Source organism: Macaca mulatta, chromosome 2, assembly GCF_049350105.2.
Source record: "Macaca mulatta isolate MMU2019108-1 chromosome 2, T2T-MMU8v2.0, whole genome shotgun sequence".
NCBI classification, from domain to species: Eukaryota; Metazoa; Chordata; class Mammalia; order Primates; family Cercopithecidae; genus Macaca; species Macaca mulatta.
The window spans coordinates 39,944,499-39,971,750 of record NC_133407.1 but is presented as its reverse complement, the minus strand read 5'-3'; the positions used below and the strand labels follow the sequence as shown (position 1 = coordinate 39,971,750).

The following is a 27,252-nucleotide window of genomic DNA, read 5'->3' as shown; positions in this document are numbered from 1 at the left end:
GTATTTAGCCCCTTAAAATTTAGCCCTTGAAGGACTTTAACCATCCTAATGTGCAAATACAATAGTGGAATAAACATGGGTTCTAGAGTATAATGTCTTTTGGTTCAAGTTTCAGAACTTATAATGTAACCTTGGGAAAGTTGGTCATTTATTTATTCATTCAAGAAACATTCACTGAAGGCCTACTATGTGCTAGTTCTTAGGAATTCAACAGTCCATTCCCTCAACAAGAATTTCCCAACTAGTGGAGAAGATGGACGCAGGAATAATCATAAGTTCATTTTTAAAATGAAGTGACAACAATATTCATAAGGGAATATAGGATCACTAAAAAGAAACATCTAACCCAGTTTGTAGGATCACAGAAAGCTTCCTGAAGGAGGTGTCTCCAGGACTGGGTGTTAAACTCCAGAAAAAAAAAAAAAAAAAAATCAGCCAGGAATGTTGTTTTTAGGAAACAAGAAGAAGTTTGGTGCAACACGAGAACAAGGTTGAAACGGCGAGAAATGGGGCTTAATGACAGACAGAAACAGGATTCTAGAGAGTTTTGAATGCCTTACTGAGGAGTTTGGAATTTATCCTGAGAGGAATGAATGCCAAAGGAAGTGTTCAAAGCTCAAATATGACTATGTCATTCCCTGCATTTGAGCTTTAAAAAGTTTGTAACTAGGGTGGAGAAAACAGCACAGGGGGCCAGATTGAAGGCAGGAGGGCCATGAGGGAGCTACGGTAGTGATCTAGGCGACAGACACTGTTGGCTTCCACTAGGTTTCTCATGTCTGTAGAGAGAAATGACCAAATTCAAAAGATAAAGAAGGTAGAACTGAAAGCTTCTGGATATTGAGTGGATTAAGAGGGCTGGGGAGGAGGAGCCAAACACGACTTTCAGGTTCTGAGTTTGGGTAACTGGGTGGATGGCAGCACCTCAAGTGAAATAATGAAGTGGGTGGAGTGTGGTCAGGACAGGCAGGATTGGGGGTGCTATAGAAAAAGGCTGCACATGTTCAGCTTGAGAAATTTGAACTTAGATGCTTATATGGGCAGGGGAGTCTCCAGTATATAAATCATCTTTGTTTCCGGTTGATTGGTGTCAACTTTTTAGTTGTGTTTCTTCAGGCAAGTCATTTAAACTATCTGCTTTATGGTTCTCATCTGAAAATTGGGAACAAGTATTAGTATCTGACTCAGGGCTGTTGTGAGGACTAAGTGAGACTTAGAACAGGATCTGGCACAAAAAAAAGTATACAATAAACATTGCTGTATATCTTTTTACCACACCATAGCCAAGAAAACTTGGTGCATATTTTCCTTGATCCCAGCACTGTGAGTCAGTAGTCACATCTGTGCTTTGACCTCTGGTCACTAGCTGCTGTACAGTCTCTCACTGCTCCTCTTAAGAGTGCTTCATACATGGCCTCAACGTCTGTCCCCAATCTTACCTTTTTTCTCCATCTTGGCTTCCTGATTCCTCTCTTCTAAGTTCACTTCTGCTCACAGTTCCAGCATGTCAAAAGTTAACAATATAAGCCAATGTGTACTGGTTATCTATTATCTGCCAGGATTTGTCCTAAAGGGTTTCTACACACTATATACATGTCCATATATTACACAACAGACTTGCAAGGTAAGATATGATTTGATTCTCCACTTTTCAGGTGAGAACACAGGGCTCAGGGAAATTAACTTACTGTAGATCACAGCTCGTCAGGGATGGAAACAGGAATTCCAACTGAGGTCTGCGTAACTCCAAGCTTTTTTCACTCACCTTAATTGCCTCCCAGTTAGCATCAAAGGAATGCTTCAATGTGTCTGCGGGACAGAGGAGTGATCCAAGAGATCAGCAAAGGCTTTAGGGAATAGGCAGACCTCAATATGAGGTTCCGGATGTACCAATTAGATATGGGTAGGAGGGGAAGAGAGGCACACTGTTCATCATTCCTTTTGGGAGAATGATATGAGCAAGGATGGAAAGGTAGAGGGGAACATGACTGAATTAAGAGGATGAAAAGGAAAGTAAACAGAGAAAATGGAAGAAAGAATAAGAATCATGTAGCTATGCTGTCGGAGAAGAAGAGTTGTTCACCAAACTTTGAAGTGTTACGATGGATAGTTAGCTCCACCTGCTCATGGGTCCCTGTCAAGACACTCCTGTCCAGCACTACCATACTCTGGCAAGACAGTACTGCCTGCCAGTCGTTCGTAAGCCATTGCACAGAGTCTGCCCTGGGCTCAGCACACCTCAAGGGGCACTGAGAGATAATGCCATCTGCCTGTCATATTTTTTGAACAATAATCCGTTTCAAGCCTGGGTCATGACCCAGCAAGTAACTCAGACCACCCACCTCTACCTGGGCTGTATCACTGGGTGAGGACTTCTGGAGGGCTGTGCCTCACCTGCTAACCCCTAACATTCCTGGATGATCCCTGACCCTGATTTTGCCTTTCTCTTCTGGCTTTGGGGTGCCCCTCTATAGAAAGAGAAGTTGTAATGTCTTGTCTATGCAACATGCACAATGAAACTATTCTCTATCCTGTTTCCTGCACTTCTCAGGTTAATTTCTGGTGCCTTCCATGGAGGATCATCCACGTCAGAAGATAAACTGCTGGAAGAATAGACCTATTTCCTGTAAGTAGGTACAGTTCAGAAATAGGATTTTTTTTTCCTATTACACTATTTGCCACTTAAATCTCTGATATTTAATTATGGAAGGAAAAGCAGCAGAGAAAAGGTTTTTATGAAAAGGTTGAGGCAGTGGGGAGGGATGGGAAGTTTTGTGGCCAAGGAAGAGAACCCTAAGCTCTCTGTGCCCTGCAGGGCCAAGACTAAAATTAAGGGAAGCACCTAGGGTGCAAAATCGGAGGCACTCACTCTTAGGGTTATGCAAGTCCAGGATAGGCCCTGTGTCCTTCAATGAACTATGTGGTCAACTACTACTTTCCAGTAATCTTCCTTTCCCCTACTTAACACAGAATAGTTCCTTCCCTTTGCATTAAGATTCTTAGATATCTACATACTGTGTTTTAGCACTTCTGACATTTAGTTGGAACTCACTGTCTCAATTTTTTCTTTCTAGAACATAGGGAATTTAAATAGCGGAATTCCATTTGTCTTAGACTCTTCTAATTCATGCTTCCACCAAGTCTGTTCCAGGTGGAGTTTCACTCTTGTTGCCCAGGCTGGAGTGCAACAGCGTGATCTCAGTTCACCACAACCTCTGCCTCCCGGGTTCAAGCGATTCTCCTGCCTCAGCCTCCCAATGGCTGGGATTACAAGCATGTGCCACCACGCCTAGCTGATTTTGTATTTTTAGTAGAGACTCTGTTTCTCCACATTGGTCAGGCTGGTCTTGAACTCCCGACCTCAGGTGATCCGCCTGCCTCGGCCTCCCAAAGTGCTGGGATTACAGGTGTGAGTCACTGTGCCCAGCCCCAGGTAGAATTTCTATACATTTTTAGAACCTAATTTTCAGGGCTCCTGCATTCCTTTTTCACTTCTGAAACACTTCCATTTTTCAATTTCCTCCCAAATGTTTACTGTCTGGTCATCAGGAATTTAACCTCCATGGTTTCCTTAGAGTGTGCTCAATTAGAACCCTTAAGTCGGCCAAACTGTCCTTTCTGTAGTTAGCTTTTTCTGACATCCCCCCAAAAAACTCCTCTTAAAATGGAGAATCAGGGTTTATTCAGAATAGCCTTCTGTAGTTAAATGCTCCGCATTTCAATAAAATACCATTTTGGTCAAATTTAAAATCTGAAAACCAGAAACAATGCTCTGTAATAGTGAAGTTCCACATAATTTTCAGATGATTTTGGTTGCTGTATTTTATTCAGTCACGGGTTGTTCATAGTCATCAGTGATTCTATTAAGTGAAGCACACAGTATACTCAAAGGTCAATTTTATCAGAGGCCTCTTTTTATCATCCTATATAAATTAACACCCTCACCCTCACTCAACCCTCACCCTGCTCTATTTTAATTCAGAGCTCTTCTCCATTATGTATTACATCACTAAAACATAAGTTTTATAAAAACTTTGTCCATTTTCTTCATTATTACATTGCTAGAACAGTCTCAGCTCAGCAATATTTGAGGTGAGCTGGTTGGATAAATTGATTATGAGTATCTCCAAAAGATATTTAAACATAAAATCACACATAGAGAGATGTAACCATTAAAAAAATATTTTCATCTTGACATCATCATATGCCCTGATGAATTTGTTCTCCATAACATCCCCCTTGAGAAAATATCAAGTTTGACATTACTTCTCCTAGATAAGCCATCCTTATTCGATTACTAAGTTTCCTTCAAAAGGACTCAAAAAATATCAGTTTAATAACCATTCCTGTGTTTAGCCTAAAATAGACAACACTTAACAGTCTCATTCTGGAATTCACCTTTTCGTCTCAGTAATTTCATGAAGGCTATCTGAAAAGTTTCTCCATAGTCTAAGATATAAATTATCTGAGCACAGAAATTTATTTAAAGCAACTACCTTAGAAATCTACTTTAACTCACCAGGAAATATTCTCAAAGACACTAATTTAAAACACTTCCCTCTGTGAACATGGCGGCTGACAGCTCAAACTCCTCCTCTGTTCAAAACCCCACCAAGCGTAACGCCAGTTCTACTCATTAAACAAATCTCAGCAAACTATGTATACTTTCAGATAAAAGGTGCACATCATTAGTAGAGTAGAAATAAACATTTCAGTTCCTAAGTCATTTAGTTTAGGTCATGTTACAGCAAGAAATTAGGGTGTGGGGCATGCATATCATGCTGGTCTGTCAAGTGTTAAAAAGATAGCAGAGAATTGAGTCACAAAAACTTGCTAAACACTAACAAAACCAGCCTATCAGAATCGAGTAGCAAGCCAATGCTTCTAATAATGTTTCTCCAGAAACAGTACATCTGTCATTTTTTTTAAAAAGGGTAGTGTTCAAACCACAAAATTAAGATAGCATCTATTCTATATCAAAAGTCCTTTAAGAAAAAAGTGACCTTGATTGTGAAGCCATTTGGAAAGTTAAAAGTTCTATAAATGCAAGATTATAAAGGACCTCTTATCTTCTAGCAAAGTGTTAAAATGGAAAACTTAGGGAGTACTGTAATGCCACACTCCTAATTTCTTGATTTGGACAATGTAACTGAGTGTTTCTGAAAAAAATGGTAATTTCCAGATTCCAAACCCAAAACTTTCCATGTTACAGGAAAAACAGGGAGAGTAAACTGCATGTGGAGATCTCAACTAGGGAGAAAAGGGTTGGGAGTGTGAAAGTTAATTATACAAATTGGGTAATTCTTGTCATACCCAACAAAATCAGATTCAATGCGCTAAGGGGAAAAAGTACTCGAAGGGCATAGCAGCTGCTCCACGAACTGTTTTCCACAAGCCCAGCTACTGAAACAGCCAACTGCAAACCCTCAGATCAGTTTTACCTAGTAGCTGCTGAAATGACCTGCTGTGACTCCAAGATTGGTTTTACCTATCACTGTCACACACCAGTTTGCCAGCTCCCAAAAACTTCTCTAGAGCCAGAGTTTTCTTTCAAAACATACGTAACATTTCTTTTTATAATAAAACTCCCAATCTTCTCTGTTCTTTGGACATACCAAAAACTACTATCTGTGTATATGCCCTGAATTACAATTCTTGCTTCCCAAATAAAACGTTTCAGAGATTCGTCTCTATATTTTGACTTCAAAATTTTATGTGAAACTCCCTAATTTTTAAATGTTGGCAATTAATTTTTTAAAGCACTGTGTGGGTTGAACAACATTTCTGTATAAGGCCACTGCGTTCAGATGTACCCTGAGGAAGGTACCCCAGCAACAAGGTGGGAGTGAAATTCAAACTTCTAGAGAAGGGCTGGGCCTGCCTAGAGAAAAAGATGCCTTTTCCTAATTCTCACAAAGGTACTACATAGACTGTGACAACCCTGCTTCTATGCAACCTCTGGATTATAAGGTAGGACATTACAGCTGGAGGTAATTTAAGTGCCATATTCTGCAAGAATGACCTTATTCTAACCACCCAAGTTGCTCATCTTCTAGGCCTATTTATTCTTCTAGCAATGGCAATAGATTGCATGAAGCCTTCCTGTTTTGTTTAGCAATATTATTTGTCACTAAATAGTGCAGGGTGCATGTGTTAACTGTATAGTGATATATGTGTAATATACGTGTGAATATATATTCAGCTGAATCCTAAGGATTTATGACTAAATAAGGGACACAATGGCAATTGTTTTTGTTACAAAGCTTATATAATGTTCTAAAAAACCTTCTACTAAGATTTTAGGGAAGTCATTTGTAGGAGTTAGGCAGGGTTCCATCTGTTACGTGTATTTAAATTTGAAACTACGCATTCTCCTCATGTGGAAGAAAACTTCTGTCATACTGCTCTTCCCAGGACTCTCCTCCTAGTCTAAAACCAAACATACACAGAGTAGTGTGTCATGATACACACACCAGGCTGGGAATAAGGAAACTTGGTTTCTAATACAAGTATTGTTACTATCTAGCTATGTAGATGTTTTCCAGGGTTGTTTCAGTTCTTAAAGTTACTTCAAGTATTATAAAAACAGTCACTGGTGTAAGCATTGTGTTAAGACTTTTTAAAAACTGGTAAAATGTGTAAGTACAAAATAAGTAGCTTCCAGCGAGGTTTTTATACCGTATTAAGAGCACACAATAGATATTACTGGCACACATGGGTTATCTGGGAGCTCCATAGCTATGATAAACCTAAATATGGAACAGAAATTTGCATTTTGTTTCCAGTGCTACTACATTCCTACTTTCTCAAAAGTCTGCTCTATTAATGTCAGCTCAGTGCAGTTTACTGTGAGTAGTTTATGTCTGTGATGCAAAGCATTAACTGTTCCTGTTTTACAAACATACATTTTTTTCATAAGGAAGACTGGGGAAAAACCCAGAAACGTACAGCAAATAAAAGGAAAGCCTCATCATATATATGTTAAAAATTAAGACGATGTTTACTACTAGTCATCCTACAACCATTTAAACAGTTTTCCTCAATTTATATTAATGTGATTTTACAGCAAAGAAGATAAGCATACATGAGTTTTACTTCCATTAAAAACTTAACTATTAATAATTACCTTTAACAAAGGAGCACTGAGTTAGAAAAATAATAGAATATGAACTAAAATGTTTTAAAAGCAGATGTAATAGAGATGAAAATTTGTCTTATTATATTTGGTCACTTCTGCTGCTTAGTGGGAGAAGCCATGGCTGCCACCCAGTGGCAACGTAAGTCTTTAAATGATTTTAAGATTTAAATAATAAAATATTTAAAACATTGATAAAAAAATTCACAAGTTACACAACTTCCATTTTACCATCAATAATTCTGGTGTATTAGATATCTGTTTATAACATAGCAAAGAATTAAAACATCCATATGCTTAGGCAGCATTAGGGAATTTGATGAAAGTATCATATGACATCCCACTCAGTTATGTGGCTTTAGTATTTTTCAATTAAAATATTGACGGCTACTTTACCTAAATTTAAATTTCCACAATAACAGGGGGACAAATTATGACCATAAAATACAACTGGTTTTCTTCTATAGCCTACAGAAGTAGATTAACCTCTCATCCATACACCCAAATTCCTACTTGGCTAAAAAAAAAAAAAGAAAAAATTAAAAATAATATAATTTTCCCTAACCATGAGCACATTCTATTTTTTCCTCAGGTATACATCAGTTTTAGCGTCCCAATCAACAAAATTTAAAGCTGAAAAGAGGAAATGAAAATAGGTAATACCATTCCTGATAATTACTGATATTTAGTGAGGAGAAAAAACCAAGTATCTCACTGCTTCCTATTTTTGCAAAACTTGGCCATAACTTGTTTCCCACTGGCATAAATATAACATATCCTAATACAAGATGCCCTGGTAAAATAAGTGGGATTAAAAAAAATAAATAACACTAGAGCATCTATTTATAGTTTGAAAAGCTAAATATCTCAGAGACAATTTGGCTTTCTTGAATAACCAGATAAGGGAGAAGCACTGGAAAAAAAATTAAGAAAGTGATTTTTGTTTCCAACAGTTGTAAATTAAAATTGTACAACATGTTTTCTAATCTATGTCTCATGTGTCTTTCTGTACGACTGAAGACAATGAATGCATTTTTTAAAATTAAGGCAGACACAATATACTTGGTATTTACAATGGCCTGTGACAAATATAATACCTGGAAATAATTTCTAATTTTTCATTTATTATTGCTATTTAGTCACAGAAAAGATTAACACTCTCCAAGAAATTTATTTTAGCATATGTCATATATAGATATAATAATTTTATATAATGAAAAACCATAACAGAACAGGGCGCCTTTACAAGGAAACAAAGGATAGGCAATAAAGGATTTCTTCCATATAAAGATTCTGATAAGCATTATTTGATTTTTTTTTTCAAAATACAAAACTGTAATATTAGAAGCAAAGGGAAAACAGCAAAGAAAAAAAACAATAAAACAGAAGGCCAAGGATAAGGAACTGTTCTATGCAGATGCACTGCATACATAGTATATATGTATGGGCTGAATTATAATAAAAATACTTATTGTCAATTCTCATAAAGGTTTAGAAACAGCCATTTCCAATCAAGCACGATGGACCCAACATTTTCTCAGTCTTCAATTACATGACAAATTACAGCTATGCAGCAGTCACTTCTGGTCAGCAGTATCATGATAAATGCTTGACAAGATATAATTTTTCTCCTTGTTCACTTGTAAAAATTGGTGCCTTTTTGTAATGTTCTACAAGTTCTTCCATGGTGCTGAATTTACGCTGCCCAATGCAGTAGACAGTCTCTTTTAGTTGGACTTTAAAATGCTTGTTTTTCCCTTGTGCTTTTAGTGATACTGAGAAATCATTTGGCTAAAAGAGAAAAAAAAATACAGTAAACATTTTGAAAGCCCTCTATCAGTATTTTTATATTAAACTAAAAGCTAAAATTTAAGCACTAAGTCCTAGGTACCATGGTAAATTATTTACATAGATTTATCTCCTTTACTCCCTAAAACAAAACCCTTTTTACAGATGTGAAAACTGAGTCTCAGGGAAGCTATTAATAAATTGGCCAGTATCATCCATCTAGTTAACAACAGAGCCAGGATTCAAACCTGTGTAATCAAAAGTCTCTTAACACCCACAGCTCCACCAGTAGACACCCACAGCAAATCCCTTACATATTTGAAGAACAAGAGCTATCTTCTCTCCAGTCAGAGAAACACATGAGAAAGTCTAAGATACCCACCCAACCCCTTTTCAATGTGTAGCTAACAGTAGCTGTCTTAGGGATAACACGCTGAATTCCCAAAAATGAAGAACACACAAATGAGAATTAATCTAAACTTTAAGGAAAGGCCACAAACTCAAATGCCTACAAGAGCCAAAAGAATAACGTAAACAAGTGTCAGAGTGGAAGGGTAGATGGGCAGAGAAAATGACAGTGTATCACCAATCTAAAGAAGTGGTGACTTCTCAGCTGTGATTGTTGCCCCGCAGGAATAGGGTCTCAATGTTGGTAGTTCTTTCAATTTTAAATGGTCCAAAGTCTGAATTTTTACAATAAATATCCTAATATTTAAATATGGGCAATGAATTTAAACGTTTAAAAAACACTGTGAAGGCTAAACAAAATATGCCTACTTGAGACCTAACCTTAAAAAGTATACTGCTAAAAATAATGGTATATATTGTATTTTGTCTTATATTTATGCTCAATTACCCACAAGAAAATACACACAATTCTGCATTCAAGCTATTTTCTTTTTAATTAGGTTTTTTGTTGTTGTTGTTGTTGTTACAGTCTATATCAACCCCCAAAAGCCTCTTTTTCTACAGTTACTCCCAAAGTTTCAAACAGTGAGCCAGATCAGGCAACTAACAGAAAATGGATGTCATCACTCTTCCCTACTGCCAACCAACTGCTTTTCTGAGGGATTAGGCACAGGCCCCATTTTCCTGAACTTCATATTAGAAGTTCAATTAATCTCTCTCCCCACCACACCCCACTTCCACACATTTTCTTTCAAAATTTTGTGCAATTACACATTCCCTTTTGTACAAATATACTCACGCAAAGCCAAGATTAATCATGATTTAATAAATGGAAAAGTAATGATATCTTTTATCAAGGAAAAGGGCATTTTTAAGGAAAATGAGTGTCATCAAATTCTAATATCCTAAACAGTATCTAAGAGACCATGAAACCATACTATTTTTCAACTTTTATGGTTTTATAGTTTTATTGTTTACTAGTATTGCAATATAATTTACCTTTTATTGCAAATGCATTTCAAACACAGTGTTAAAATAGGTTTTTTGAGATTACAATAAAAAGTGTATTCCAATTTCCAGGTAACCAATTTATGAAGAAACTTAGTATCAATTTTTTAAATTCAGGGATTTCCTATGTCATAAGGACTACAGTGACTATCTTCTTACACATTGTATCCAATAGCAATTTTTAAAATGTTTCCCAATTTAATCTACAGTATTATTCTACATTCAATGAAGAAGTCAATGTTCCATTTTCTCCATTTAGTTTAATGCAACAGAAAATATATCAGGAATGCAAAATCAACAGAACTAGAAAAGACCAAATAACTCAGCATGTAGCATCACTGCCACAACTCTCTTTTCATTGAAAATAGATAGCTAGAAAGAATGCTGACTTTAGCTTTGGAACATTTATGCTTATGTTATGTCCCAGCTTGTTACCTGGTTAACTTTAGGGAAGCCACTTAACCTCTCCATTTCTCTTTTTCTTTTTAATACATAGAGCTCTATTTGTATTTACATCTGAAAATCAACTTACCGAAGATTCACTATCTCGAATGAGGAAATCCCCTTCGTGTCCTCTTTCGTTTAATGCCATTTCTGCTTGATGCCTGGTGACTTTGCCATAATACCAAGGATTGCCAGCAAACTTTCCCGTGAGTGAAGGCCTAATGTAATCACACTGTGGAGGTGATGGCTCCAAACCTGAGGTTAATGGATTATTCTGCATAACGGTAACATAGTTTTTTGGTACTAGACCAACCATACCATTGATCTTCCTGCATTTCCACCATTCTGGGTCATTTTCAGGTTTTTCAATAACATCCATTACATCTCCTTTCTCGAAATTAAGTTCTTCATCGTTAGATGAGCTGAATGGGTAAAGAGCCTGTACCACATGCAACACTTGCCCGGTATTTAGGTTATTGACGACTGCTGCTAATTTCTCTGACAGAGAACCCACATGGTCACCCAAAGGACTGTCACCTTCTTCAGTTACATAGTTTGAAGGGAACCATCCAACTTGTCCATTGTAGCTACCACGCCACCACCCATCACTGCATTTCTCCATGACGATCACCTTTGTCCCCTTTATCAATGACAATTCATCCTCTCTCTCAGCCATGTAGTTAAATTTCACATAAGCAGGCATGTTGAGGTCATAGAGACGTTCCCCTGGGTCAACAAAACTATCATCAGCAGGAGATGCAGAATCTGGCACACTAGGTTTTCTTTTCACTTTTCCAATGCCTGTTGAAATTAAAAAGGGCCATGAGAGGAGAATATAAAAAAATGATTGCCAAAAGAACCAATTTATTCATTATTAAAAAGGGATCTTCAACTATATAGATCTTTAAAGCCTTTAAACATAACAAATTTCTATGTAGTTAAAAATCATCTTTTTGGAAATAAGATGCAAATTATCTTTTTCTAACCAAATAAATATTTAATTTCAGTTATTATATGACAGTTCACCATCTTTTCTCTTGTCAAAGGCCCTGAAATAACTTTATAACATAATTATAAAGTTGTCCTAAATTGATGAATTCTCTCTTAAATGTAAATATAGATTTCTTTCATAGCTACAATCTAGGTACACAAAGGCTCCACCATACCCATACTCTTCTTGTCTTAGTTTAAAGCAAGCTAGAGTCTACAATGAGCTGTATAAAAATAAAATTATTTCTATCTTAAATTATAATATGATATGCAATATAAAATTGCAGTTATGTCTGGCTAATCTTCCCATTTGCTTTCTTGGTTCCCAGACCCAGGTAGCGTTATTTACCTCATATGTTTATTTTAAAATATTATTTATTTGTTTTTCTCCCCTTACCCCAGTCACATGTAACCACCACAAGGGCAGGGAGTTTTGTTTGTTTACAGATAGAATCCCAAGGATCTTGTACAGTGCTTAGTACACAGTAAATGCTTAATAAATACATATGTGTTGAAAGCAATGAGAAAATCACCAAATGGTACTATCAATACAAATGTATGCTACATCAACTTCAGTCAGGCATTTTCACTGCTGCCCATTTCTTAGCGTGTGATTTTATGTTCTACTTTACCTAGAAAACAGGCCTCCCTAGGTAAAACTTCTCAAATTCCTTTTGTCTCAAAACTCTCATTATTCTCACTCTCTCTCTTCACTCAAGTCTCCAAATCCTGATCCTTCTAGGATCTTAATACTATCTTTCCGGACTCTCTTGGGACTCGACATCCTTATTTTCCTTCCTATTCAGTCCCTTCAATTATCTAAAAACACACTCAAATCTTTTCTAATTCAAAATGAAGTTATTTTTAACTCTGCTACAACTTTTAAACTGTAACATTTTGCTAATTTATTTTTTTTCTCTAACTGGTCCAATTTTCCCATAGAATAAACTTATACCACTCTTTTAAAAGTTGTCTTTCCCAGCTGGGCATGGTGGCTCATGCCAGTAATCCCAGCATTTTGGGAGGCCGAGGCAGGCGGATCACAAGGTCAAGAGATCAAGACCATCCTGGCCAAACATGGTGAAACCCCGTCTCTACTAAAAATACAAAACTTAGCTGGGCGTGGTGGTGCACGCCTGTAGTCCCAGCTACGCAGGAGAATTGCTTGAACCTGGAAGGTGGAGGTTGCAGTGAGTCAAGATCATGCCACTACGCTCCAGCCTGGCGACAGAGCGAGAATGTCTCAAAAAAAAAAAAAAAGTTGTCTTTTCCTTTTCCCTCAACTTTTTCACTACTCACACTCCCAACTCTTTATTATCTGATCCTTTGTCTCCAGCATTCTAACAAAACTACTCAATTAAAACCATTCTTATGAATACATTATGTCATCTCTCCTTACTGTCAAATCAGTAACTTTTAAAGTCCTCAGCCTTCTCAAACTCTATGCAGCAACCAAGATCACAGCCCACTCTCTCCATTATGTTCTCTCCTTCTTTGACTTCCCTGAATTTCTTATTTTCCCTCCCGACCTGTTTACATATTCTTGTTTACCTCTGTCTGGGCTCCTCTAACCTTGTTATTATCACATTGCATTGTACTTGTTTACTTGTCTGTCTTCCTCAATATGAGTGAACTTCCTGAGGGCAGAAAACGAGATCTTATTCCTTTCTATCTCCAATGCTTAGCAGTACATACATCAGTAGTAGGAACAAAGGAAAAACAAAATTATTTATTCAGCAGTCAGCGAACATGCTGAATGAATAAATGAAGAATTTCTTAGCTGAAAGTGTTTCACAAGATGCCATACTTGACCTTCCTCTCTATTCCGAGGAAATCATACACTTTCATTTTCTATAATTTCTGTGCAGAAGGTTCCCAGATCTCTTTGCAGCTCTAAGACCTTTCTGGAATTCAGGCACTACAATTCTAACTGTCACTAGACACCCACAGATTGTGCCATCAGTACCTCAAACCCAACATTCATGTCCAAATACAAATAGTCCAGTCTGTACCCATAAATCAACTTCTTCCTTCCTAATTTTCTTACTTCTGGTTAATGATAACCTTCTGAGAAATCCCTACATTTGGGGTGATACCACCAAAAATGGCACTGTCACTGCAAAAAGCAATGAATGCAATTAATGAGCTGGTAAATACTGTCAGACTCAACTTCTGCAGAATTCTGGAATCTAGTAAAAAAAAAAAAAAAACAACGTATAAAATCTAGGGCAAGGCTTGGTGAAGAAAGAAGTTGCTGCTCTGTGGTAAAGAGAGTGCTACAGCATCCTAAGTTGCCTGCCCACTATCCCCCACACCCCAAGTCAGTGATGGGTGTGTGGATAGTAACCTGCACTCCTAATGCCAGAGGAAGCAATACAGATCTCATTTTTAAACAATTATGATTGTGGGTTTCAACTTGTCTGGCAGCTCCCTGAAGGACCTGAGCAATGGCTTGCCTTGGCTTTGCCTGACTTGCGTCATTCCCAGGTATAGGGAGTCTTCCTGGGTGGTTTTTGCAAAAATCATTTAATTGATACAGCAGCCTGGGGCAAGGGACAACAACTGGGACAAGAAACAGACAGATGGAAAAGCCTGGACAGAAAGGGAATGGGAAAGGATATTCATGGGTAATAAGGGGTGTGTATGCCAATCAAGAAGGACGTGCACAAGGCCAGGGCTGGACGCACACTCACGAAAGGCCCAGGAAAGACCCAAGAAGACCCTAAGCTTTCACCCTGGCTGATCTTCAGGCCTTGAGCAAACAGTAAGAGAAAGGCTAAAGCAGAATTATAAATGGCATCACTAAGTGGTCAAATAGTGCCCCAACATAAATCCATCTGTAAAGATGGGGAGAGGTTTTTTGTGTTTTGTTTTTTTCTTTTGGCTCCAGGTGTTTTAATGAAACTGTCAAAAACACTAGCTGATTACCAAGCAAATGGAATCAACTTCAGTGGCCCCACATGACCAGAACCATAGACCTTATAAAAATAGCTTAGAAAAGTCACTAAACAAGCAAACAAAAACCACTCACAATAAGCAGCAATAATAAGCCCTGGGGAGGGGATAGAATCTGATGCTGAAAGCAGAGGAGCCAACCAAGAATTCTACATTTAGCAAAACTGTCCTTCAAAAATGAAGGAGAACATAAGACATTCCCAGATAAACAAAAACTAAAGGAATTCATCACTACCAGACCTGTGCTAAGAAATGCTGAAGAGAGGCTGGGAGCAGTGGCTCACACCTGTAATCCCAGCACTTTGGGAGGCCGAGGTGGGCGGATCACAAGGTCAGGAGATTGAGACCAGCCTGGCCAACATGGTGAAACCCTGTCTCTACTAAAAATACAAAAAAATTAGCCGGGCGTGGTGGCACGCACCTGTAGTCCCAGCTACTCGGGAGGTTGAGGCAGAAGAATTGCTTGAACCCGGGAGGTGGAGGTTGTAGTGAGCTGAGACTGCACCACTGCACTCCAGCCTGGGAGACAGAGCAAGACTCTGTCTCAAAAAAAAAAAAAAAGAAAGAAAGAAAGAAAAGAAATGCTAAACAGAATCCTCCAGGCTAAAATGAAAAAACATAGACAGTAATTTGAAGTCATATGAAGATATAAAGAGCAACGGCAAAGGTAGCTACATAGGTAAATATGAAAGTCAGTAGTATTGCAGTTTTTGTTTGTAAATTCTCCTTTTCTTTCCTTCATAATTTAAAATACAAATGCATAAAACAAAAATTTCAATTCTAGGTTAATGGACATATATTTTAATGTGTAAAGATGTAACATACAAAGATATAGCTGCAAAGGAGCAGAGTTATGCATAGTACTGAAACTAAGTTGGTATTAATTCAAACATGACTGTTAAAAACCTAAGATGTTAATCCCCAGGGTAACCACTAAGGAAAAACAAAAACAAAAACAATACAGAAAGAAAAATGAGAAGGATAATAAAACAATATATCAGAAAAAATAGGCCAGTCACAGTGGCCCACACCTGTAATCCCAGCACTTTGGGAGGCAGAGGTGGGCAGATCACTTGAGGTCAGAAGTTCAAGATCAGCCTGGCCAACATGCTGAGACCTCGACTCTACCAAAAAATACCAAAAAATTAGCCAGGCATCATGGCATGCACCTGTAGTCCCAGCTACTTGAGAGGCTGAGGCATAAGTGTCGCTTGAACCTGGGAGGCAGAGGTTGCAGTGAGCAGAGATTACACCACTGCACTCCAGCCTGGGTGACAGAGTAAGACCTTAACCCCCACCCTCCAAAAAAAAAAAAGAAAAAGAAATCACCTGAGAAGACAGTAATAGAAGAATTGAAAGAAAAAAAAGAGCAAATGAAAACAGCAAAATAGCAGAAATCCTTCCTTATCAGATATGACTTTAAATATAAATAGATTAAAAATAACATGATGCAACTCTGTTATCTGTAAGACACTCACTTTAGATCCAAACAAAGATGCAACTAGGTCTGAAAATGAAAGGATGGAAGAAGATATCCCATGTAAAAGATAACTAAGAGAGTGGGGTGGCTATATAAATATCACACAGCATAGGCCGGGTGCGGTGGCTCATGCCTGTAATCCCAGCACTTTAGGAAGCCGAGGTGGGTGGATCACTTGAGGTCAGGAGTTCAAGACCAGCCTGGCCAACATGGTGAAACCCTGTCTCTACCAAAAATAGAAAAACTAGTCAGGCATGATGGCGGGTGCCTGTAATCCCAGCTACTCGGGAGGCTGAGACAGAAGAATTGCTTGAACCTGGGAAGCAGAGGTTGCAGTGAGCCGAGGTCATGCCACTGCACTCCAGCCTGCGCAACAGAGCAAGACTCTGTCTAAAAATAAATAAATACATATCACACAACACAGACTTAAAGACAAAGGACAGTAAATATTGATAAAAGAATCAGTCCATCAAGAATTGTAACAGTTACAAATATATGCATACCTAACAAGAGAGCCTCAAGGCATATAAAGCAAAAAATGACAGAATTGAGGGAGAAAAATAGTTCAATATACTTGGAGACATCAATACCCCACTTTCTGTAAGGGACAGAACTAAATGAAAGATCTTTAAGGAAATAGAGGCCTTGAGCAGTACTATAAACCAACTAGACCTAACAGACATATAGAGAATATTCCATCAAACAAAAGCAGAATATAGTACACATTTTTCTCAAGTGTACACTGAATATTCTGCAAGACAGACCATATGTTAGGACACAAAACAAGGCTCAGTAGGCCAGGCACAGTGGCTCAAGCCTGTAATTGCAATGCTTTGGGAGGCCAAGGTGGGGGGAATCACTTGAGCCCAGGAGCCTGACAGCAGCCTGGGCAAGATGGTGAGAATTTGTCTCTATAAAAAGAAAAAATAAAACAAAATAATTAGCCAGGTGTGGTGGTGCATACCTGTAGTTCCAGCTACTCAGGAGGCTGAGTTGGGAAGACTGCTTGAGCCCAGGAGTTCAAAGGCTACAGTGAGCCATGATCATGCTACTGCACTCCAGCCTAGGTAACAAAGAGAGACCCTGTCTCTATTTAAAAAAAAAAAAAGAGCCTCAATAAATCTGAGATTGAAGTCATACAAAATATCTTTTCTGACCACAATGGAATGAACCTATAAATCGATAACAGAAAGGAAAACTGGAAAATTAACAAGTGTGTGGCAACTAACACTCTCTTAAACCAATAGGTCACCAAGAAACTTCACAAGATTGGACATCACTGTGAGACAAATGAAAATGAAAACATAACATACGAAAACCTATGGGAGGCAGCAAAAGCAATGCTCAGAGGGAAATTTATAGCCCTAGAAGCTTGCATAAAGAAGAAGAAAGATCTCGAATTACCAACTTAATCATAAGGAACTGGAAAAGGAAAACTAAACTCAAAGCTAAAAGAAGGAAATAATAAAAATTAGAGCAGAGATATACACAAAAGAGAACAGAAAAAGAAAGGAAATCAACAAAACCAAAATGCGGTTATTTGAAAATATCAGCAAAATTAAAAACTCTTTAGCTAGACCAACGAGAGACACTCAAATAAATAAAATAATAACATTTCTACAGGCCTTACAGATATTTTTAAAAGGATTATAAACGAGTACTATGAACAACTGTACGCCAATAAATTAATAAACCTAGAAAACAAGATCAATTCCAAGAGACACACAAACTACCACAAAGCTGACTCAGGAAAAAATAGAAAATGTGAACAGACATATAACAAGTAAAATATTCAATCAGTAACAAAACATCTCGCACATAATGTGCTCTGGACCGGATGGTTTCACTAGTGGATTTTACCCAATGTTTAAAGAAGAATTAACATCAATACTTCTAAAACATCTCTAAAAAGAAAAAGGGAGAGAATACTTATTAACTCATTCTGTGAGGCCAACATTACCCAGAATACCAAAGCTATCACAAGAAAACAGGCTAATATCACTTAGAAATATAGATGCAAAAATCCTCAACAAAATTCAGTTGATTTTCATTATTTGCAATAGTTACATTCTATAAAGTTACCATAAATACTGAATTAGCAAATACTGAACCACAGCTCCTAAGGGAAAAACAGGGTTAGGCTCCAGTCATGTTTTTGCTAACCAATCACTACATAACCTTGTTTTATGTGTGTTTCTTTTTAAAGACACTTTGTTTAATATAAATTGTGATTAACATTGAATTCACAACATCACTGTAACTCACGCCTAAATGAAGCTTATCTAACACACATTTTTTCCGTAAGGCAAATTCACAGCTTTCTTGTGTTTATGAACTCTAGACCACACTTCATCACTATGCTTGGGGGCCATTTTAAACAGCAAAATCATCAACAAGTACAAAAATGCAAAAAATGTGGCACTAAATAGACTGTGCAAAGGACACTTGTTTATAGTATGAAAGTTGAAATAAGAAGGCGGAATATCGCCTCGACTCGGAATGTGCACATCAAATGACTCACATTTTTGCCACACTGCACATGTCCACAAAACACTGCAAGTATCAACTTTGGGCTTATAAATAAATTTTAGCCAATAAGTGAATTCACAAATACAGAATCTGTGAAAAATAAGGATCATTTGTACTAGGAAAACCAAATCCAGCAAGCATATTAAAAGGACTGTATATGAGTAAATGGGATTTATGCAAGGGTGGTTCAACATATGAAAATCAATATAATACACTTCATACTAGTAAAATAAAGGGGAAAAAACAAACGATTATCTCAATTGATGTAGAAAAAGCATTGGACAAAATCCAAAACCATTTCATGATAACAATGCTCAGCAAACTAGGATTAGAAGGGAATTTCCTCAATATGATAAAGGGCATCTGCAAAAAACTGTGGAGCTGACATCACACTCAATGGTGAAAGACAAAGTTTTCCACCCTAAGAACAGGAACAAGACAAGAACAAGGATGCTCTCTTCCACTACTTCTATTTAACATTGTATTGGAAGTGCTAGTCAAAGCAATTAGGGAGGGGAAAAAGTATCCACAGATGACATGATCTTATAAACAGAAAATCCGAAAGAATACACACACACACACACTCACACAGAGTGAGAATAAACAAATTCAGCAAAGTTGCAAGATCAACACACAAAATCAGTTGTATTTCTATATGTTAGCAATGAACAATTCAAAGCCAAAATTAAGAAAACAATCCATTTATAATAGCATTAAGAAGAATAAGATACATAGGAATAATTTTAACTAAGTATCAGACTCATAAACTAAACACTGCAAAACACCACTGAAAGAAATTAAAGAAGACCTAAATAAATGGAAAGATATTCTGTGTAAGATGGCAATAGTATCCAAAGCAATCCACAGATTCAATGCAATTCTTACTAAAGTTCAACCATCGTGTTTTGTTTTTCTTCCAAAGAAATGAAAAGGTTGATTCTAATATTCACACAGAACTGCAAGGTGGACCCTAAGCAGCCAAAACAATCTTGAAAAAGGAAAATCAAGTGGGAAGACTCTCCCTTTCTGATTTCAAAACTTACTACAAAGCCACAGTAATCAAAATAGTGTGGTATTGGAATAAGGACAGACATATACAGCAATTAAACAGAATTGGGAGTCCTCAAATAAACCCATGCATCTACGGTCAATTGATTTTCATCAATGGTGCCAAGACCACTCAATGGGAAGAAAGAATAGTTTCTTCAACAAAGGGTACTGGAACAAATGCATATCCATAAACAAAAGAATGAAACTGGACTCCAACTTCCCGTCATATATAAAAATTAACTCAAAATGACCAAATGTCAGAGCTAAAACTATAAAACTCTTAGAAGAAAACATAGGAGTAAATATATGTGACCTTGGATTTAGCAATGGATTCTTAGATACTGACACTAAAAGCATAAGCAACCAAAAAAACAAGATCCATTATGCTTCATTAAAATTAAAAACATTTGTCTATAAGACACTATCAAGAAAGTGAAAAGACAATCTACAGAATTAGAAGAGAATATTTGCAAATCATAATTCTGATAATGGTCTAGTATCCAGAACATATAAACAACTCTTAGAGCCCAACAACAAAAACAACTACTTCAAAAATGGGCAAAGGACTTGAATAAACATTGTTCCAACTAAAGTATACAAATGGCCAACAGGCACAAGAAAAGATCCTCAATATCATTAGTCATTAGAGAAATGTAAATCAAAACCACAATGATCCTACCTCACACCTACTACAATGGCTATAAGCAAACAAAAAAAGAAAATAGGTGTTGGCAGGGATGTGGAGAAACTGGAATCTCCCTCACAATACTGGTTGGAATGTAAAACGGTGCCACCATGTGAAAAACAGATGGTTTCTCAAAAAGCAAAACAGAATTACCATATGATCCAGCAATTCCAATTTTAGGTTTAACTGAAAATAGATATTCAAATAATAACTGTACATGAATGTTTATCACAAAGCTGTTCACAATAACCAAAATGTGATATATACATGTAATAGTTATTCAGCCAGCCGGGCGCAGTGGCTCACATCTGTAATCCCAGCACTTCGGGAGGCCGAGGTGGGCAGACGACTTGAGGTCAGGAGTTCATGACCAGCCTGGCCAACATGGTGAAATCCTGTCTCTACTAAAAATACACAAATTAGCCGGGTGTGGTGGCATGTGTCTGTAATCCCAGCTACTTAGGAGGCTGAGGCAGGAGAATCACTTGAATCCAAGCGGCAAAGATTGCAGTGAGCTGAGATTGCGCCACTGCACTCCAGCCTGAGTGACAGGGCGAGACTCTGTCTCAGAAAAAAAAAAAAAAAAAGGTTATTCGGCCATAAAAGGGATGAATTACTGATACATGCTACAACGTGGATAAACCTTGAAAATATTATACTAAATGAAAGAAGTCAGACACAAAAGGTCACATACTGTATGATTCCATTTATATAAATTATCCAGAAAAAGTAAATCCATAGAGACAGAAAGCAGATTCGTAATTGCCAGGGACTGATTGAGAATGACTATTTTTGAGGTGATGGAAACATTTTGGAAGCAGAAGTGATGGCTGCACAACATTGTTAATGTACTCAATACTACTGAATTACATACTTTAAAATGGTTAATTTTATGTTATATAAATTTTACCTCACAAAAATTTTTAAGAGTTTTACATCAAATCCTCACAATCATATCTCCTTACAAGCAACACTTTCTCTTCTCACTATGGTCACTCTTCTTCAGGCCTATTATGTTGTACCAGAGCTTTCGTGACCCCACTAAACTAGTTTCCTTATTAATTCAATTTCTCCCTCAGTCAACCCATCGTTCATATCAACCAGTCTAATCTTCCTATAAAGCTGCAATCACATGACATCACTATTCAAAAGCCAACAGTGGCTGTTTCACATAGCAGATTCTCAATAAATGTTAAATTGAGTAAAACTGAATAATGATATGAGGAAAATTTTTTTAAAAAATGTTAAACCTGAAATTACAGATTAAGTTTCAAATGATTTTTTTGAAAATTCAGAATTTGCACAGTTTTGTATGGTATAAGAAGTGCAAAAGATCAGTAAAACCTAGAATGATCCTCTCTGGAAGCTTATATTTAAAAACATTATGTCTAAGACTAATTACACAATGTCAAAAAAAGAATGGCCTGGTGCGGAGGCTCACACCTGTAATCCCAGCACTTTGGGAGGCCGAGGCAGGCAGATCACTTGGAGGTCAGGAGTTCAAGACCAGCCTGACCAACATGGTGAAACTCCGTCACTACTAAAAATACAAAAATTAGCCGGTCATGGTGGCGCACACCTGTAATTCCAGCTACTCGGGTGGCTGTGGCATGAGAATCATTTGAACCCAGGAGGCGGAGGCTACAGTAAGCTGAGATGGTGCCGAATTTTGGGGGACACAAACACTCAGGTCATAGCACTTCCTGACCTCACAGTTCACCACAATTCTCTTAACCTTCACTAGTCCTTTTTGCATCAAACCTTTCTAACCCACTGCTTGACTCCAATTCTCTACTCTTTAGTAATAAAAGATCCACTATGAGAACTTTAATAGGAGATACAAGTTAAAATTTTAGTTCTGCTCCTGGCTCTGTGATCTTGGTCAAATTATTTAATCTTTTTTAAACTCCAATTTCTAACACAAGAACAGAAAACCAAATACTTCCCCCTTGAGGCGGAAGGGTGGGCAAAGGAGAGTAAGAGAAAAGATAATGATTGGGTACTGGGCTTGATACCTGGGTGATGAAATAATATGTACAACAGGCCAGGCGCGGTGATGCACGCCTGTAATCCCAGCACTTTGGGAGACCAAGGTGGATGGATCACGTGACGCTGGGAGTTCGAGACCAGCCTGGCCAACATGGTGAAACCCCATTTCTACTAAAAATACAAAAATTAGCCAGGCGTGGTGGTGGGCACCTGTAATCCCAGCTACTCGGGAGGCCTAGGCAGGAGAATCACTTTAACCTGGGAGGCGGAGGTTGCAGTGAGCTGAGATCACGCCACTGCACTCCAGCCTGGGCAACAGAATGAGACTCGGTCTCGGGGTGGAGGGGAAAAAAAGAAAGAAAGAAATAATATGAACAAACCCCCATGACATGTATTTACCTATGTAACAAACCTTCACATGTACCCCCAATCCTAAAAAGTTTAAAAAAGAAAACTCCAGTCTCCTTGTTTGTACAATGGTGGTGTGTAAAAAAATAAATTCATAAAATGCTTGTAAAAAATTTTTTTTAATCTATATGTAAAGCACTTACAGTACATAGCAGGAACTCCATCAATGGTGGTTACTATTTTCCTACCTTCTAGTGCTTCTGGTGTTTAATTTTCAAAATTACTTAAACTTGGTCGGGCAAGGTGGCTCAGGCTTGTAATCCCAGCACTTTGGGAGGCTGAGACAGGCAGATCACTTGAGGCCAGGAGCTCGAGACCAGCCTGGTCAACATGGGGAAACCCCATCTCTACTAAAAATACAAAAAATTAGCCAGGCGTGGTGGCATACGCCTGTAGCCCCAGCTGCTTGGGAGGCTGAGGGACGAGAATCGTTTGAACCTGAGAGGCAGAGGTGGCAGTGAGCTGAGATGGCACTGGTGCACTCCAGCCTGGGTGGCAGAGTGAGACCACCTCAAGAAAAAAAAAAATTACTTAAATCTTTATTCTTGCATTATATAGCTGGACCTGGCTGTAGTTGGAAGGAAATTGCTCAGATCTAAGCACTGAGGAAGTGCACAATTCTGAGGCAGTTTTTTATTGTTAGCTTCGCTTAAATTAAAAAAAAAAAAAAAAGTTTAGGGATAATTTCTGACCTTTCCCTCACTACGACCCACTGGTCTTCTCTCTTCCTATAGCACTGTTTCTTAACCAGAACAATGTATTATAAACTCCCCAAGAATTTTTAAGAACCTGGTTAAGCACTGTGAACATTCCTTCTTCATATGACAGCTGTGCTCCCTGAGGCAAGTCTCTGTGTCCATAAGTATTCCTTATGTGACCTGGTTTCCAAATCCTTGATATACTGGATGCCAGTATTTGGAAGCATCCAAGTTTCTCAATACCATTGTTAAAGAATATCTATCAAAAGTGGATTAATTACATCATGTTTTATATGGCCAACACACACATAAGGGAGTATACCTCCACCTAAGCACCTCTCATACTCATATCAGTGTCACCATGGACTGTGTTGAGACTTTTAGTACCAACATTACCACAGCAGCTCTTACTAAGATTTTTACTCATGTAAGCTGCTGCCAGGCTAGGTTCTCACCAATCTATACAATCCCTTTTAAAATTTTAATGTAGAGTTTTACAATACTGTCTGTTCTTATTCATCTTATTTCTATCTTAATTTTAGTTTCCAAATATATTTCTGAACCTAGTGTACTTATTAGTTAGCGATTGCAGTATTCCTTAGTTTAAGCACGTCGTTTTTCCTTCATCTGTATCACTGAGTAAGTGTTGAGAATTGGGCCAAAGAAAGTTTTCCTGCTGCTTCTAATTCCTTAGTGAACTACAATTCCATTCCCATGTTTCTACTTCTTCAAAACCAATTTCTCCCTCATTGCTTTCCCTCAATTCCTATGACACACCTAAGACTGCTTAGTTGTTTACAAGGATGTAAGACTTTTAGAGTTAGAAGGGACTTTCCAGGATCATTTAGTCTTGCCCAACTCTCTCCTTTACAAGGAACAGAAAATCACAAAAGTTCAGTTATATTTTGCAGGCCACATGGCATGTAAGTGATATCTGGGAACAGAACTAAGAAATACTAAATATAAATATATGGTATTCTTTCTATTACGGGTTTTTATTTAAATTTTTATATGTTCATCTGCTCATTTCATCCACACGAAATAAATTATTTTTTATTCTGTTTTATTTAAAACATTGTGCAATTTTTGTTTTCAAAGATATTCTGGCTACCACACAAGAAGCACATAATGCTCTGTTTCTTCTACTTTGTAAGCCCATTCAGGGAGGAAGTAGATGAACAGCCTGTCTCTACTCTGACAAACTGCCTGGCAAAATAAATAAAATCTGGGGTTGTTGCAGGGATTGAGCAAAGAAACATTTTGGTTACAGATTTCAAATCCTGACTCTCAGTCTGCAAATGCATTAACTATCAACTTCCTAAGACTCAGTAGAAAGAATAATTTTACCACTGTATTGATGATATATATTGAATCACTATATCAATGATACAATGGATTCTTTTTTTTTTTTTTTTTTTTTTTTTTGCAATGTAGTCTTGCTCTGTCGCCCACACTGGAGTGCAGAGGCACAATCTTGGCTCACTGCAGCCCCCATCTCTGAGTTCAAGCGATTCTCCTGCATCAGCTTCCCAAGTAGCTGGGATTACAGGTGCCCGCCACCATGCCCAGCTAATTTTTGCATTTTTAGTAGAGACAGTGTTTCAACATGTTGACCAGGCTGGTCTCAAACTCCTGACCTCAAGTGCTCAGCCTCCCAAAGTGCTGGGATTACAGGCGTGAGCTGCCACGCCTGGCCACAATGGATTATTTTTATGTCATTTCTGGTTGATTTATGGTCAACATCACTTATGACTTAACCTAGATGTGAAATCCACTGTATTATTAAAAACAATCATCATATACCTCTCCACCAGAATGTAAGATCTGCTTAAGTTAGTATTAGTTTTTCACCCTATGATTTCTGCCTGGCTTGGAGTAGGCTCTCAATAAGAAGGTGTTGATAAACTAATGAGCAAATAAGTAAGTTCTTCCAAGGTAAAACTTACTCAAAAAATGAAAATGCAAAGATCTGAAATTTTAGTAACTCCGCAAAAAGTAAACGGAAGAGACATATTCCAGAGGGAGTCATTAAAGCTAACAAATGAGTCTTCACATTACAATTACAACATTCTTTTTCAACAAAGTGCTTATTCCTTTTCTCTTTTGCCCTTTTCTCTGGAATGTCTTGTCAGGTTACTCTTTGTTTCCTTAGGCTTGTTGTGCGTAAGAGACTTCTATAATAATTCCTCTGTTCATTTTTCTAGAAACACCAAGCAAATGTTCAAGGAGATCAAATCAAGTTCACTATAAGATCATAAGGAGGCTACCAGCAGAACCAGCAGAATTAGGCTCTTATAAATTATTATTAGTACTACTTCATGACCCAAACTCAGTAACAGTCAATAATTCACTATGTATTTTCCTCTTTGTTGTACAGCTGTTCTCATAACTCATATCAAAATATCAAATCTCACATTCATCAAAACATCAATTTCTAGCAATACTACATTAAATAAAAATATTCTGTTTACTAGTGTTTTAATTAAAGATTATGTTTACACTGTTCCTCTAAAAAAAGTAAGTAAAAAGTAGTTTTTAAAAAGTTAATTCAGAAGTTGAGGATGAAGAAATTTGTTCACCTAATCCTTTTTTTCTAATGATTTTAATGTTTACAATTTATTTAATTCATTTCAAATGTCTGTGCTAAGTTGAAAATTACTGAATTAGAACTGCATCAAACTCAAACCAAAGGTTTATATCCTTTCTCTACTTGTTAAAACATTCATGCTAAAACATTTTAAAATTATTTTACTTACCAAGTCCAAACTACAATTTTTGGATATATCACCAATCATCTGGTTTATATAACATAAACATAATATAGTAGCTTACATAAACCCACCAAATAAGAGCTTTCCTTTAAATTTACAAAAGCAGAAAATCTAATTCACAACTTCAAGAAAACAATGGATTTAATAAACAGATTAACTTACTGAAAAAATCTTTAAAGACGTTTAACCAATCCATTTTGAGTAAAAATTCCGTGTTCTATTTTGTCAGTTTGTTAACACAGCTCAGGATAATTCTCAGTGAGCTTCCTGGTCTGTTCTGCAACACTGAAACTTCCCACACCCAATCCATGTGACCTGGCCCACATCCAGGCAATAGAAAATTTGAGGCTTCTCTTTACAAAACTTTTTTTCCTCTAAATTATAACACAGCCTGTATAACAAGTAAATAATCATGGCCAAAAATACGACCTTATTATTCAGACTTATTTTGGAAGAAGCTTTAAAGCACATGTATTTTTTATAGTTAAAATACATTCATGCATTAATCCTTTTGTTTTCTCCTTTTCCTTCTCAACTTTCAAACAATGTCTCCACCAGCACAATCATTGTGAAACAAATACATTAATTACACTGGACATTTAAGTTACCAAAAAGGGGCACAGAAATTATGAGAAAAGGGAAAAGGCTACCTAATGCAAAAGCTGGACTTACATCTCTTTACAGGCTAACTACAGATTACTAACTCAATGTTTCCAAGCACCCTGGAATATAGGTAGTAATAACTGTAATACAGTAATAAAGTTAACAGAGATTTCCTAAGACTTAGAGATAAAACTTTGATAAAACTGTCTCAGTAACATCAGAATGTAGTATGGAAGGCATCCCTAGGGTATTAACAAATAATAAAAATTATATCTAAATGGGCTTTTAGATTTATATACAGTAATATCTAA

General features: G+C 37.3%; 1 protein-coding gene across 20 annotated transcripts in view; it reads right to left on the bottom strand.

Moving 5' to 3' along the window:
- Positions 1-8,189: 8,189 nt before the first annotated feature.
- Positions 8,190-27,252, bottom strand: part of NCK1 (NCK adaptor protein 1) — a 93,570-nt gene continuing 74,507 nt past the window's right edge. For 18 of the 20 annotated variants that reach the window (XM_077990970.1, XM_077990965.1, XM_077990960.1 and 15 more), the window contains 2 exons: positions 10,872-11,584; positions 8,287-8,926 (listed from right to left, as the gene is read on the bottom strand). In XM_077990970.1, coding sequence (XP_077847096.1) covers positions 8,732-8,926; positions 10,872-11,584 — 908 coding nt within the window. In that variant the 3' untranslated portion in view covers positions 8,287-8,731. 20 annotated transcript variants of the gene reach the window in all.